Source organism: Populus alba, chromosome 16, assembly GCF_005239225.2.
Source record: "Populus alba chromosome 16, ASM523922v2, whole genome shotgun sequence".
Taxonomy (NCBI): domain Eukaryota; kingdom Viridiplantae; phylum Streptophyta; class Magnoliopsida; order Malpighiales; family Salicaceae; genus Populus; species Populus alba.
The window spans coordinates 7,027,471-7,044,368 of NC_133299.1; the positions used below are offsets into that span (position 1 = coordinate 7,027,471).

At 32.5% G+C, this 16,898-nt stretch overlaps 1 protein-coding gene across 1 annotated transcript; it reads right to left on the bottom strand.

Moving 5' to 3' along the window:
- Positions 1 to 349: 349 nt before the first annotated feature.
- LOC118038450 (uncharacterized) lies at positions 350 to 4,210 on the bottom strand. Its single transcript, XM_035044804.2, has 3 exons — positions 3,262 to 4,210; positions 2,445 to 2,567; positions 350 to 2,107 (listed from the first exon to the last, which is right to left on the bottom strand). Exons 1-3 carry the CDS (start codon positions 3,715 to 3,717, stop codon positions 692 to 694), a joined length of 1,995 nt encoding a protein of 664 aa, XP_034900695.1. The 5' UTR covers positions 3,718 to 4,210; the 3' UTR covers positions 350 to 691.
- Positions 4,211 to 16,898: the final 12,688 nt, after the last annotated feature.

Here is a 16,898-nt window from a genome sequence, read left to right on the forward strand (position 1 = left end):
CTCATAACAGATAATCATCAAACAGCTGAATCTAGAAAGAGTCGATTCATGATGAATGCCCTGGGGACACGAAAGCTTTTTGGGAGAGGCGTGATTTCCTGGACTGCACCCATCCTGTGGCTGCTTTTTATTCTGATAACCAAACTTCATGATTACCTGGCTACTTTCTGCCTCAAAATTTAACAAAACTCACCGCTCTTGGCTCTGATTTGACGCAAAATAAAGTAAATTCATGCTTTAGCAGGTGCAAAGTGATCACGTACATGCATCATAATCTCTTCCAAAGTTCCTCGCAAGAAAGTGTGTTTAGGGCTACGCAAATTCTTAATAACATGAGAGGCTGGTGTAATTTCAGAAATGGTCAAGGCAGGTAAAGTAGCTGGCGAGGAGAAAAGGAAAACAAAGGTTACATATCAGCAACTATACTTGATGCTTCTGGCACGTCGAGGTAATTTATGCCAGAAGTTTTTGTACGAGTCACTTGGCCGAATGACAACCATCATTTTTTTTTCTAAAAGAACTCTATAGGCAAAAGCATTCTTAAAAATTGACAACAGTTCAGTGGACGTTGAGCAGCGATTGCTGCAACTTCAGTGATTCTAGAACGGCAAGCCGGGGATTAATTCTCACTATAATATTCTTCTTGCATCAGGTATCTAACCAGCCTTGTCTGAAAACTACTCTGGATAGCTCACCATTTGGATTTTCTTAAATTCACACCTTCAGCTTTGGCATCTGATAGCCTTGACTTCGAAACATTCCCTGGTATCACAGGAGGTCTCTCTTGAGCTAGATTGGGCTCTCGTGAGGACCGTAGCTGCCCTACTTGTCGCACGGGACTAGCATACCCTCTTGGAGAATCTAACCTAGAAACAGACAGCAAGTAGTCCCTAAGACCCTTCATTGATTGATGTCCATGCATTTCATCTCCATAACCTTTTCCTTGCCCTTGCCTCTCCAGTTCAGAAAACCTCCCCCAATCTATCCCGTCTCCTGGAAATGGGACCCTCTCATTTTGGATGCTCCATTCCACTCCATCTGACACACTTCTTTGCAGAGAACTGCTTCTCCGGGGTAATTTGCTAGAGGTAGAATTCCTCCCTTTGATGTCTTCTTCATCCATTGCTGCCTTTCTCAAATCACGGGGTGTTCCAGAAGGATAAGTCCACTTGTAGCTCTTGTTATTGTTATCCATATTCAATTCTATAGAATGAAGATCACTTTCAGCAGAGCCTTCTTCGCATACTACCCTATCATCTACTTCTCCATCCTCCTCGTTTACCTCACTCCGATGGGAAACAAAACGATTTTTACTCAAGCAAGCAGCTATCTCTTCATCATTTATATGACTAGAACAGCGCCCTTTTTCTTTATTTCTTCTGGTTCCAAGAAAAGCTTCAAGCTGATTCCGAAGTTTATCAACAGCTGCATTTTTCTCCTCAAGCTGATATTTAGCTTCTGAAAGTTTCATATGGACTCTCTCCTCACGCAACACGTCAGCTAACTGCATCATCTCCCTTTCCTTTTCAACCTCTTCACAAAGTTTTGCAGATTCCCTCTTCAGTTCTTCAACTTCAGCTTTATCATCACCAAAATCCCTGGCCAGTTCATCACATACTTGCTCCATTACAGCCCTTGCTCTCTTCTCACTTTCAAGTTCTTTCACTACCTTCAATAGAGATGCCTTAGTCTCAGCCAGTTCCTTCCCAAGCTTCTTGTTCAAGCTCTCAAACCGTCTCCTCAGCTTCTTCTCTACATCGAGTTCTCCTGCAATGGACTCAATAGCAGCTTCAACCACCTTCTGCTCCTTGTTTTTCCATGCTGCCTTTTCTTCAGCAAAGCACTTCATTAGATAGTTTATCTCATTCTGGTCAGAGCGCTGTTCTTGGATAAGGTGGTTGACCTGCAAACGAGCCCTCTCAAGCTCAGCATGTAAGGCGGAGATGAGAGACAAGCTTGATGAGGGCCTATCTTCATTGCCCCATACACGGTTGATAATTTTAAGCAGTTCCTTTGATGTAGTCAGAGCATTACTAACATCCTTCAGACGAGGTTTGACTCCAACAGTAGATCCACTTGGAGTTTGGGCTCGAGATCTAGTCTCAATCTGCATCATAAGAGAAATGGTAACTGCAATTTCCTTGCTGTTGTGTTTTAATACAAGAAACATTTAAAACTGTACAATGCATGGGGAGACTAGTGATAAATTAACAATCTCAAAATTTGTTTAAGAAAGAAAAGTAAGAGATACAACTCATCATCTATTTGTAGGATATGGCATGGATAGATTACATGCCCAACATAGAAAATTACATGACAAGATTCCAATTCAAACTACTGGAAAGTATAGTTCCTGACCCCAAAAAACAGTAAAAGCGTACACTCTTGCTTTCCAAGACACATTATAACATCTCTAAAGGACTGGCATTATTAAATGGGCGTACCTCCATTAAACTGGCATTGCTAACAGAATCAAATGCTCCAATGCTCTGGTCCATAAGCCTAAGCCTCTGAGAAATCGATGATGTTCTTCTATGGCGACTGCCAGTTCCAGATCGATCAATCCTCTGCAAAACGACGATTTCAAACAACAGCACTACATATAAGCAAAACTAGCTTGGATATAGAGGCAGCAGCTTCAAGGCCTTCAAATCTCCATATCAGTTCCAGTGGTTTGCTCTATATTTAGATGTTATTGAATTACGTTTGAAATTATAAAGCCACAATTCAAAAGTAATGCAAGATTTCAATTTGAGAAAGCTAAAATAGAAAAAAAAATGACAAACTGCAAAACACCATCAGCATTCTACTAAAATTCTTATGTTCATCCACAACCAATATAAACAACTAACTTTTCAAACAAAGCAGATTCAATCATTGTTATATTAAGAAATATACAATCAGCCAAGACCAGACATAAAGCTCTTCATTAACTAGAGAGACCCACAATACCAAACGTACTATAATCACCACTCACCTTAGAGAAACCAAACTAACACATGGCTTAAGATTCCAAGGCTCAAACCTTTTCAAATCCCCCCACTTTTCTTACCTAACAATCAAATTCCACTTAAACAAATTCTTGAAAAAACAACCCAAACAAATCCAATTTTCCTTTTTTTTTTTCCCTTCTTCCACATCATTCTGCTTAATCAAAAGCGACATATAGAAGAAACCAAGAATAAAACTTTTGACTAACATCCCATCAACAAAACATGAAAAAATCAATCAATAACAACGTATAATCAAACAAAAACTCACCTCAGAAACAGGACTATGAGAAGGATCAGACAAATGAGGAGGCAAAGAACCTGAATGCACCGACCTCCTCTCTCTACCTCTACCCTCTTTCCTCAACCTCCTCTCCTCCACCATTTCCTCCTTCATTTTTGGCGACGGCATCTCATTCATCTCCCAGAGGGTAGCAGCCAGCTTCCTCGCTGACACTGGCGCATGCTGCTGCTTTCCCTTTCCATTTAGTGACTTTGGTGAGGACTCTATGGCCCTCAGTGTAGATGATGGGGTCCTCTTCCCCATCAGCTTCCATGTGGGCACTGGCGTACTGGATCCACCCCTCTTACCTACCAAAATTGCTCTCTTGAATCTGTAGTTTTGAATTATTGATGAGGATGATGATGCTGACGAAGAACACCCTCTTTTTCTTATCTTGCCAGGCAGCAATTCCTCCATTGTGGCGCTTCCTTTTTGCCTTAGCATTATCAAATGCTCCCCTTATAGATCTCACTCACCAATTTGCAATAACAGGAAGAAAAATATTTGAAGAGTCAATAGAAGTAAAGAGCTTTACTCTTCATTAGGTGATTGGTAGCTAAAAAAGTTCAAGATTTTGAACTTGGGCTCTTTACAAGGGAGCTAAAAAAAGGTAGAATTTAGCAACGAATTGCCGTTCTGGTTCATTGGTCTTTGGATTGCCTAATGATAATGATAAAGATTTGAAATTGAATGAATCAAGAGTTTTTGAAAGGGTGAAAAATGAACAGAGAGAGATAGATAGATGATGATCTAGTATACTGTAGTTTTGAGAGAGATTTGAATTGGGAAATGGGAAAGAATGAGAGGAAGTGAGAGAGAGCTTTGAGGAGGAAAAAAGAGAGAGCTTTCTTTTTCTTTTTTGTCTTGATGACTTGCACTATTACTACTCCTTGCTCGTGTACTTTTGAGATTTTTGATCGATACAGACAGCATACCTTTGTGTAAAGTGACAGAGAAGGAGAAACTACATGGACCAGTTGTAACTTCGTCCATGTATTGTTAGAAATTATTATCTTAGTTTCTCTTGTTCCACATCCAATCCCATGTTTGTTTATAATCTTGATACTTTGTTGATTAGATTATCCGTCTTCGAGGCAATGAGCTTTTCCTTACTGCACCAATAAACCTTGCATCAGAAGCGATAAGACAAGAAATGGAGATTGGATACATATCATAATCCTGATTTTCTCCTAGCTATGGCTGCTTGTCGGTATGATTAGACCATGGTTACAAACATTCAGGGGAGTGTTAGGGAGTAAAGAACTAAAACTAGCGCACCTGTCAAGAATATTTAATTTCAGCAACATCTCCAGACTCATCGAGTCATATAATAGGGTTCTTAAGAGCATAGATCACACCATCGAACATTTTGATTCATATAGCCTGTGTTCACTGCCAATCTAACACCATACAAAACAACCATTTTCAGAGGAACAACCGTCTTCGCCACTTTTCTGCCATCCAACATAAACTCACCTTAATGACAGCATTATACTGGACGCCGTCTACAAGCCTAGAGAAGAGATCTCCCCCGCCCGTCACTCCTAGAAACAGTTGTGGCATAAGTGTGTTTCCGGATAAGAATTCTTGCAACCATGTTACAGATTTATACATGCATATATCGGATCTTGGTCGTTAGATTCTTGGCATTTCTTTTTCATGCACTTATGATTCAAATTTGATGAATGTATCATGAATGAATTATGATTTTAAAATTAGATGGACTGATTTTTCAAAATACACAATTTATCTTGTAGTTATTTAAATTGTGTTTTGAATTTGGCATTTGTTGTAATCTGTTTGGGAATTGTCTCATTTGGCGACTTGGAATATTTTTGTAAATAAATTATCGTGGAGTTCTGGTTCGGGGTGGGCATGAAGCTTTGGGCCCCTTTGATATGAAGTGCGATAGAATGCTAGATCGGGAAAAGGAGACCAGGGCATTCAACAAAATGGAGAAAAAATGGTTTTTCTTTCCTTTTCTTAGGGCTGAAATCAAATACCCTTTTGTTTCAATAACTTCAAGCGGTTGAATTTAGATATCTAAGTTTAAGCCACAACAAATTATTTTTCATAATTATTAAACTCTAAACAACAAAAAATCTTAAAACTTTTTGATGTAACTTTTTATTTAGTTCAAGTTTAAAATTAACTTAAATGCCTGGTAAAAATATGATTTGATTTTAAAAAAAAAAAAGATATTTTTTTTTTAATATTAAGACAACAATATATTAGATTGACCAAGATTTCGCAGCTTAACTCTTTAAACCCGCAACCCGAATCATGAACTCCACTGGAATTAACATCTTTCTTTTCTTTTTTTTTTAACATTTTCACTTAATGATATGATTATAAACATACATACTCGCAAAATCAAGCATCAATCAAATATTGTGACATTTATTTTAAAATTACATTAACTTATATAAAAAAATTATGAAGACCAATTCAAAATCAACTAAATATTAAATGATGAAAATGAAAGAAGAAAAAAGCCAGAAAAGGATTCAATCAAAAGAAAAAAAAAATGAAAGATAATATTTAAAAAGGAAAATAAAAGGGGTTCAACCCAGTGGGTCACCCTTAAAATCTCTCGATACGACTCTTTACCTAACCTAAATTTAAAATTAATCTACATGAAAGTTGTCCCAACATGACCTGTCAATTTGATGGGTTCAAAGGCAAACTAGATGATATGTAATAAAAACATGGTTTGGCTTTAAGAAAAAATAAGCCAACATCTTTTTTTTAATATTGAAACAACGATACATTGGATCGATCCACTTTTCATGACTTAACTTGCCAAACCTGCAATGGACTTGATCAAATTTAACAACTTCATTTTTTTATTAGATTTTTACTTAATGACATGATAATAAAATAGGTACTCGTAAAATTAAGAACTTACCAAATATTGGTATGTTTGTTTGACACTATTATAATTTTATATAAAGCAATCCAAAATAAATTATGAAGGCTAATTCAAAATCAATGAAATAATGATTTAGTCGAAAGAAAAAAAAAAAGATATAATTTTTTTTTTTTTAAAAATAGCTCCTTCATTCTTCATACAAAAAGTGAAGGAAATTGGTTTTACCCTAATTCTTTTAGCATAGAAGATAACTAGATAGATGGCTCGTGTTATGCAATAAGTTGGGTCAAGTTTTTTCTAACTTAAAAACAGTATTTAGGTGATGTTAGTGTTTTTAAAGAAAAAAAAAATATGAGACTCGGGTCATTTTAATAATATGATTAAAAAAATATATCAACAATAAATAAAAGCGGAAAAAATCAGCAATAAGTAACTACAAAAAAATAAGTTGTCAATATCATATATGGAAGAAGAAGAAGAAAAAGAGTTCATTTGAGACTCATCATCACTCCACCATGGACACAGTCTCATTACAAGAAAGAGCTAATCAAGATGGTTCTAATATAATTGCGAAAGGTTGCATGACAACACATAAAAAAGTCGCATGCATTGTAAGAGCAAGGACCTAGATAGCAAACCAAACAAAATATCACAAAATTGACATCTCATGCTTATATTTAATAAATCAATTAAATTAAATTAAATTTAGAAAAAAAAATCTCTTTCAAAAAGCAAAATTTAACAAAGAACAATAAATAATAAAAAAAAAACAAGATAACCTGAGTTATTTTTAAAATAAGTGAAAATCCTATAAAAAGAAAATAAAATAAAAATAATGGAGCTCAATCTCCAATTAAATAAATGCTAAAGGATGAAACTGGAAAAAAAAAAAAACAAACTTAAAAAGGAAAAAAAACAAGTAAACCTGAGCGACTCTTCTAAACCTGAGTTAATCTTCCAAACTAAAAACCCATGAAATCCTAGACTCGAGCTCAAGTACAAAGACAGTTCTCAACCAATTTAATGTTGAAGGATAAAATCAAAAAAAAAATATATCAATTTAAAATTTTGATAAAGCAAAAAAAAATAGCAACAAGAAAAACAAAAGGTGGGTGAAATTGTACAACAAAATTCAATTTTAAAAATTATCTCCAATAAAACAAATAGAAATCAAAAGAATAGGGACCAAATCTGATAAATAAATAAAATTAAAGGAGGATGAAATTGAAGAAAAATCCTAATTTAATAAAATATTTCAAATAAAAACAAATAGTAATCAAAAGAAAAGGAACCAAATTCAAAAAAAAAAAAAATTGAAGAGCTACTTTGAAAATTTAAAGGGTCAGGTATGAAAACTGAGGAGGACATAGAAAAGAAAGGGAAAAAAAAATTATTTGTGCGAAACCAAATATTTGTTTTCCATAGCATTATCAAGGGATGGAGAGGCTATCGTGATAATTTAAAACCTTCCCAAAAAGCCATAATTTGATATGTTCTTCTCCTTGCTGAAAGAAAATTAGATATCAATATGATGAGATATAAGTTAAGGCTATGTCGTAATCTACAAAGCAACTAAAAGTATTACTATGGTCCAATCTTAACAAACCTTATAATTTTATAATAGTAGATAGATGATATTAATATTGTGATCATAATTAAAGATTATTAAAAACCAATTAGAGTATGTATAGATTCAGTGTAATGATTATTTTAATGCTTTATCAAAGACATAATACTCTAAGATAGTTACTTTCAAATGAGATTATCTCTATTGACTATGTAAAGTCAAAGGATAATATTGCAGATCTGCTATTATTTATAAAAAAGCAAATTGATAAATCATTGAGGAGAATGAGATTAAAGCCTACATTCAAAGAATGGCAATGAAGGCAACTCATTAGTGTGATTGGAAGATCCCAAAATGAAGGTCCAAAAAAAAAAACAACCGAATAATGTGTCAATTCAGTAATAGTACTCTTATTCATTTCTATGATGAAAAGTGTTATCTGCAGGATAAGCTAAGCTTTTAATGATTCTTATTTTTTGAAAAATTTAAATTGGGTATTACAGGATACTTTTGATAATAATCACCTATGAGAGTATGAAATGAAGCCATCTCTAAGAGAATTAAAAGGCTAAATTCTCTAAAGTACTGTTTAAAAACAATGGCATGTTCGGGGCCAAAATGAACGTAACTGTGAGAATCAAAATTATAAGAAAATGAACTATGTGATATCTATTGTCTAGTTTCACACAAAAGCCGAACAACACAAGATATCATCTTCATTGATTAGCCGAGTGAATCTGATAGTTTTCATCAAGGAAGATTCAAGGCCAAAAGTTATCTCATTCAATGCAGTGACTTTTCATTGTTTGCTCCATATTTTTTGTCTATTTTGTATTTTATTTTGATTAAATAATTTTTATTCTTGCGAGGGATTGTTAGGGTGTGAATGAAAAATTGTGTCTATTAAAACCCAATTTAAAATAGAGTTATGTCCTTTTAAACTAGAAAGTTTTATCATTTTGTTTAAAAAATTACGTTAAAATTAATTGTGAGAATCACCTATAAAAAAGAGACAATTTTGACATGGTTTTGATCATAGTTTTGAAACCCAGCCTGGCCCAGCGGGTTGACCTGGGACTTGGCCGACCTAGTGCTGGAACCAAGCCGAGTTGAAGAAAAAACAGGGAAAGGAAAAACCAATGTGACCCAATGACCCGGTTGACCTATTAAGACCCGGCTGCAAACCCGTTGACTTTTATTTTATTTTATTTTATTTTTTTACTAAAACGACGTCGTTTTGAATTTTTTAAAAAAAAAAAAAATTGACCTGGCCGACCTGGTGATCGGGTTAAAACCTGGAACCCAGGTTTTAGACCAGGCCGGGTCTTAAAACTATGGTTTTGATAATGGAGAAAACTTCTCATCTTTCTGAAAATCTTCTTTTTTATATATTTTTAGTCAAAATTCATAATCAAAGTGACATATAAATTTTAGTTCGATGTTTATTTTTAGTTGAGCTGTCAAGAATAAAAGATTAAGTCTGAGAAATAATATTGTAATGACACTGTTAGACCAAAGATCAAACAATAATTTGCATCTACTTCTTCAAGTCTATTTATGTAAACAAATAATATTGTAAGTTGATTTTTCTTTTGATTATTGATTTATATGCATATTTTTTTTTTTATCATAGAAATTAGATCATTAGAGTAGTAAAGAGAAACAACAATCTTATAATATATTTAAAATGTCACAACATTTTCAATTCCCTTGTAAAAAGTCCAACAAGATAGTTCTCAACATGTTAGCCAACACAACCAATTACCTATAGCTCCATGGCGTATTCTATTCAAGTTGTAGATTCATAAGATCCCCCTCTTTATGTCTCTTGCATTTATCGAAGTTGAAAATCCAGGTTTAATTTCTTCTCGCTCTACAGCTAGACAAAAACCATATATATAATGGCTGTTGGGTTCCTAGCTCTATTCTTTCCTCTCCTCTCTTTACTGTTCTTCGGTTTCCCATTTGCCAAGCCCATAGCGGGATTCCCTTCTAAATTCACTCAACCAAGAAGCTCTCTCCCTCTACTCCAAATGAGCTCTACAAAGAAAAGTTCTTCACTCAAATACTTGATGAGTTTGAGTGTATATATTCTATATAGTTTTTTCATGTATCATAACTCATAATTAAAAAAATTAACTTTTAACTATCTGTAAATCTAATGGTAAGAGTTTAAGATTAAAACGTTTGATTCCCTCTCTGTAATTTTAGGTTCGATCCCTATGGTTGCTTATATGATACAACTGGAGACTTACATGGTCGTTAATTTCAGGATCCATGAGATTAATTAGTTGAAATACGCGCAAACTAATCCGAACACCAACGTTAATAAAAAAAAAATACTTTTTTTGGGTTTTTGCAGTGCTGGCAGCATAGTTCAGATTGAAATATCCGCATGTCACCATTGGAGCCTGCCATCTTCTTCACCAATCCTCAACTTTGAGGGCATAAAATCACCATATATACAGCTTCAACAATATCATCACTCAAGACTGATCTAGGGTCCCCCCTGTCTCTTTCTTTCTCAATTATTCATTAATTTCTTCTCCTTGCTGAAAGACACCAAGATATCATCACCATGATGAGATTTAAGCTAAGGTCATGTCATAATCTCCAAAGCAGTCAAAAGTATTACTATGGTCCAATCTTAACATACCTTACAAAATTTATAATGGTAACTAGACGATATATATTAATATTGTGATCATAATTAAATATTATTAAAAACCTGCTAGAGTACGTATAGATTCGGAGCAATGAATATTTTAATGGCTGCGCGCATGGGGAAACTAATTCAGGGTGAGAGTGAGGACTGTTACGAGGTGATCAAAGGATAATGGCAGGAGAATGAAGACGCTGCAAGCCAACCTGGAGGCCTCGAACTACATATCACTTTTCTCCTTAGTGAATCGACCCTACTCGATCAAATTAATTAAAATACAATAAATTATTAAATATCAGGATTTAAGAAAAAAAAAATACATTAGCGCAAATCCTCTGGAAAGTTGGCTTGATACTGCTTTGGGTCTATACAGCCATGACAGATTATCCAACTCCTTCAATTTTTTGAAGTCCCATGCCTGCTTATCCGGTCAAAGAGGTACTCATCATTGATGCAATTCAGTAAGATTAATTATAATGCTCGCAAATTATTATTATTATTATTATTATATATATATAGTTTAGTTTTCAATACATAACTCTTAGAGATTGGTAATATGAACAAGAAGGTTTGCTTCCTCGTTTCTTTGATTTAATGCCTGTTTCGGCAGGCATTGGTTTTATAAAAAATTTTAAGAAATAAAATTAATTAATGATTGTTATGTTCTTAAATTATTTTGATATGTTAATATTAAAAATAATATTTTTTTAAAAAAATATTATATTGATATATTTTTAAGTAAAAAATACTTTAAAAAACAATAACTACCACTATCCCACCCCGTAAGAATGTATTTTAAAAATTATTTTAAAAAAAATCCATTTATATATAAGTTGATTGAGAATATTGATCTTATCAAAAATAAAAATAAAAGGTTTTTAATATCAAATTAACTATTGAAACTAGTTTTTTGTTTATACTACTGCATATTAAAAATAGACTAGTTGATTGATTTATATACAGTTAACGGTGTAAATATGAAAATATTGTTTACGGGTATTTGTGCTGTATTCCAATATTCATTAAAATAGAGGAAAAAAAATTGATTACCAAAATTAATTCCAGTTTTAAAAATCAATTTCACTATGGTTCAGGGATAATAAAAAATGAATTCAACCTAAAAATTTTAGTTATTAAATAAAGTTTTAAAATATAATTTATATTATTTTTTAACATATTTTTTTAAGTAAGTAAAAGTTTTTTGAATTTGAAATTTACTTAAATTTATATTATATTATACTTAATTTTTATTAAATAAATAAAATAATAAAATTTAAACATGTAACTTGTAAATCAAGATTAGAATAACAAGCATAGCGCAGTCTTTTAGCTATTACAATAATTTTCTTGTGTTATACTTAGAAGTTAATCACACGGGGTAGAGTGGTGCTCATGCGATTGTACTGTGAGTCCATGACAAAAAAGCGTTTGACCTTTGCAGATGTGTAATTAAAGCGATTGATGATCCAAACTTGAGGGATATTTGAATAAATGTTGAAATTAAATAGTCTATCCCTTCTCTAGTGCTCGTGAATTATTGAAACTTGGAAGAAAGATAATTAAGACGATCACATGAACAACAATGGCATGGAAAGGGAAACCAAATTCCGTGAACCATAAGGTGGTAGCATCCGAGAAATGCATTTCCCCTCGCATGGTGAAGCCTGTTCTTACCATGAATCATCACCATCATTATCCCTTTGTCTATAACGTAAAAACTGGATCTCATAAAGTTTTCGCTAATCATCTTTGCATGGCCCATCAACACAGAATGTAATTGATGCCCTCGCTGAGGTCAACAATTCACCATCTTCGAGGGCGGAGATTTTTTGGGCAATAAAGGATAAGAACTCCCTCTCCGTTTATCCAAGTTTTTATTTTTTAGGTTAAAAAGCAGAAGCAGAAATTTAGAGAAATGCCTTCCTTGTGTGTTGAAGAAATATGTTGTCTTGGAATTGATTTGCGGGCATGTAAGAGATAAGGACAGCATAATTCCAGCTTCTGAGTGGAACTACAATGATACGGCTTCTTTCTGCAAAGGGTTCTTTGGTGTTGAGCCAAGACCTAATTGGATTACTGCTGAGTTTGGTGGCCATGTGAGGGCATCATTTTCTTTAGCATTGAGGGCAGGCATGCTCTAATGGTGATAATCGTAATAATATTGCATAGGAGACCAGCATAAACCCTAATAATAATAATAATCTTGATGTGTATCAAAGCTTTAAACATTGATGACATCCATGGCTGCTTTGAACAGGATATTAAAAGAGTCTTGAGAAGATTTGGCAGCAATTTTATCATCTTTAATGGCTTGAGAGACCCTTGGAGTGATGGGGGGCATGATCTCTCTCTCGTATTTTAATCTCTATCTTAAAAGGAACATGTGATTATGCTGTAAGAGATTATATATATATAATTTGCTTCTTGGTTATGACAGGGTGCTAGAGAATATATCCAAGAGCATATAGCTGCCATCATAGCACAAGGAGGCCAGTGGATCAGAGATCTTTGAAATGAAGAATTTAATATAAATTATTGAGATAACTAGTTCCTGGCTACAGCATATCCACATATACATTGAAATCTACAAGTAGCAGGCCCCAAATGCTCTCCCCCTTCTTTCTTTGATGGCATTCATGCCCCCTAGGTTTTTTTTTTTTTTTTTTTTTTATCATTCTGCAAATCGCAAATGATTGGGATGCTTATAGACAAATTATATTTTCTCGCAGGGGCTCACCATGTGGACCTGAGATTTGCAACCAGTGAAGATCCAAAATGGCTTCAAGATGTGCGAAAAGGAGAGGTCAGCATCATTGCAGAATGGCCATGCCACTTGAATTAAAAAATAAAAAAACACGTTGCCAGGTTCCTGAGAGCGGTTAAAATTAAACTTAGGACGTTCTTGCAACAAGGAACATTGAACCATATAGGCCCATTGGGTTGGTTAAGAGGAGTACTCTTGCAACAAGGAGCATTGAACCATACTTCGACGGTCTGGTCCAGTTGCCTATCATGTCTGATATTTGGGCATATGAACCAGGATGTTTTGATTCTATCCTAAAGATATTGAAAAACAAAAACTCCTTTCTTTTTAGCAATCATGAGGCCGTTCTTTCATTGCTGGCATGAGAATAAATAACGTTTTCTGAATAAATAGATGGTTGAATTCACCCGTCGCCTGAATCTGGTAACGATTGGTAATTGCTTGCGAAGGAAAATATGCTCCCTGGCCTGAGTTCGAATGCAACGGCGCCTAGCCCTATCGCCTAGTTAAAGGAAACTTTTGAAACAATGAGATGGTGGCATATGGTTGCTCCGGGAGGAGGAATGTCTGCCTGATAATTGGATATACAGGGATAAAAGCCCAAATGTGACATGAATGTCCTTTTCAAATTGCTTTGCAATCTTTTTCAAAGTTAGGGCACGAATAAGACAGGTCAGTCCACCATTCAGATTTTGGAAATGGAGGTTTGGTCTCTCGAGGTCACTTTGAAAGTGCAAGTCATGGATAGTTGCAGTTGACTTGAGAAACATCAGGAATCATAACCATTATTACAATTGAAACTTCTTAAACACTGTTGCAATTTACGATAGCCACATTATTTCAACCTCGACTTTTTCTTTTTTCAATTGCAATTTTTTATATTCAAATTAATAGCCAAATTATTAAAATTCGTCAAGGAAAGAATAAATTTCAATAATATAAAACCAAAGTGTAAAACAATAATAAATTTCATGGCCAATTAAATTCACTTGGAAAAAGTTTAGTTAAGTTCACATACTTAACAGTTAGATTAGATTTCATTTAGTTTTTTTTTATTTTATTGATTTTTGTTTTTTTTTTTATTTTAAGGTGTTTTAGAGGGGTTCGTGGGTAATTTAAAGAGATTTTTATATTGTTTCAAAAAGATAATGAGTTAAAAATGACTTTTTTAGAAGAAAAAAAAAAAACCTACTTGATTTTCCTAGTTACTACAAAACCAACAGGTTGCCTTTCAACAAGCAACTTATTGCCTATTTAATAAAAAATCAAATTAGAAGTGTACATGAGACAAATATTAAAAAAATTCACATGGCTTAGGCTTTTTATTAAAGCATGTGGGTCTGATCCATCAAACATGATTTTTTATTATTATTATTATTATTTCTTTTTATTAATTGTTTATTTTGAATTAGTGTTTTTTTTAAATAGTAATTTATTTTATATATATTTTTTTAGTTGCATGATATTTCAAATATTAAAGCATGTGGGTCTGATCAGTCAAAACATGATCTCTCTCTCTTTTTTTTTTCTTTTCATTAATTGTTTATTTTGAATTAGTGTTTTTTTTAAATAGTAATATATATATATATATATATATATATATATATATATATTAGTTGCATGATATTTCAAATAATTAGTTTGATTTGTTCTATAAAATAAATAAAAACAAGAAAGAAAATTGGCGTAAAATATTTGCATGTGCAAATATCTTTTATTTCTATTATGAAGATTATCTTTCTATTTTAATATTTAATTAGTTTTAACAACTCAATTATTTTTTATTTTATTTTATAAAGCATAAATAGCATTGTTTTGTTTCTCAATTAAAAAAAATTATTAGGAATTGAGCTTTTTCTAATTTATTTTGATTTGTTTTCTATAAAGTTATTACAGTCTCAAAAAAATATTTTAGCAATAGGTTGGTGAGCATTAATTTTTTTATCATGTAATAAAAAAATAGTTTCACAAAAAAAAGTTATTAAACTCAGTAAGGGTATGACTTGGTTGTAAGTTTGGCATGTTAACTCGGGTCCATTCAATATATTGCATTCTCAATGTTTTTTTTTTTTTTTTAAAGATGTTTTCTTAATATTTTTTTTAAAAAAGTCAAACCATATTTTTATTGGTAGTTTGAGTTTTTTTGAACGATCCAAGTTGACTAGGTCATATTAGGCAACTCTCGAAAAGATTTGATTTGAAGCTTAGTTAGATAAGTAATCATATTGAGAGGTTTAAAAATTGATCCATTGAGCCGAGTTTAATGACATTATTAAAAAAATTTCAATTGCCTCAACATTTTTTTACATTAAAAAAACTTTTGGTTTGACCCACACAATAACACGAATTGGATCAATTATCTAATAACCTATTACATCTTATGTCCTAATCCATTTTGTTTTTGCACCCCTCTTCATTTGTTAATGGGTTTTCCACATATTAACAATTACTGCTATTCTCTTAGTTTATATTTGGCCCGCGCTCCGTCATAAGTCATACTAAGTTTTCTTTTTTAATGTAAAAAAAATGCTAAGAGTGTGAATAATTTTTTGATAGTGTTATTAAAACTAGCCAAATAGGTCAATTTCATAACCTCCCAACTTAGCTTCTTCTTTTTTTTTTTTTTTTTTTCTAACTTGAGTTTTTAATTAAAACGTGTGAGAGCTAGCCTGACATAAATCGATCAATTTTATAAGTACAAATGCAACCTTGATGACTGATAAAAACATGGCTTAACTTTTAAAAAAACTTTAAGATGACAAGTTTTATTTTTAAATTTTGAGGCAAGGATAGATTGGATCGATCCTAATCCCCCAACTACCTGGGTAATGGATTATATTAAGTTTAATAATTTTTTTATTTAATTACATGATAAAAATAGATGCTCATAAAATTGAGCATCAACCTAAAAATAGACACTTATTTGAGATAGTGACAACTCTATAGAAAGTAAACAAAAATAAATTATATAGTCTATTTCTCAACCAATCCAATATTGAAAGATAAAATTAAAATAATAAATAAATAAAAATAATTAAAGGATCAAAAATTTTAAAAAAAAAAAAACATATTAGGTCAACTCATTAAACTTATGAATCGGGTAACTTGAGCTAGCACGCTAAACCTGTAAACCGACTTATGAACTTTAGTGGGATTATAATTTTTTTTTAACTATATAAGAACAAAAATAGATGATCACACAATCAAAACAACCAATTATTAAACTGAAATTCTCAATTATTCCCAATATCTAAGGATGAAAAAAAAAAAAAAGTTAAAGTTACTGGACTTGCAAATCAAGTCAACCAGTCAAACCAGTAAATATGTTCATGGACTTTATAAAGGTTAATAACATGATTTTTCTCTGAGACTAATTTTTTTTTAACTATATAAGAAAAAAATAAACGATAAAAAAAGTCAAGTTTAATTAAAAAAAAAAAAACACATAACCAAACTTGTAAATAGGGCAACTTTGGTTACCCTAGCAAATTCATAAATTACACTAACCTTATATATATATACAAAGCTAATTAATTATTAACCACTCTAATATTAAAAGATCAAATCAACAAACATAAATTTGAAAAAAAATCATAACAAAAATTCAATAGCAAAAGGAAAAAGAAGAAGCAAAAACAACGTGGATTACCAAGTTCAATTAAAAAGGAAAAGAAAAACAAATACCCCACCAAACTTGTAAACTAGAGCAATCTGGGTTATTTTGGCAAATATGCAAATCATGCAAACCCTATAAAAATGA

Coding starts and splice junctions, on each gene's coding strand:
- LOC118038450 (XM_035044804.2), bottom strand. CDS start 3,717: ATGCTAAGGCAAAAAGGAAGCGCCACAATGGAGGAATTGCTGCCTGGC. Junction 2,568..3,261: donor CTCATAGTCCTGTTTCTGAG/GTGAGTTTTTGT, acceptor GTCGTTTTGCAG/AGGATTGATCGATCTGGAAC. Junction 2,108..2,444: donor GCAATGCCAGTTTAATGGAG/GTACGCCCATTT, acceptor CTTATGATGCAG/ATTGAGACTAGATCTCGAGC.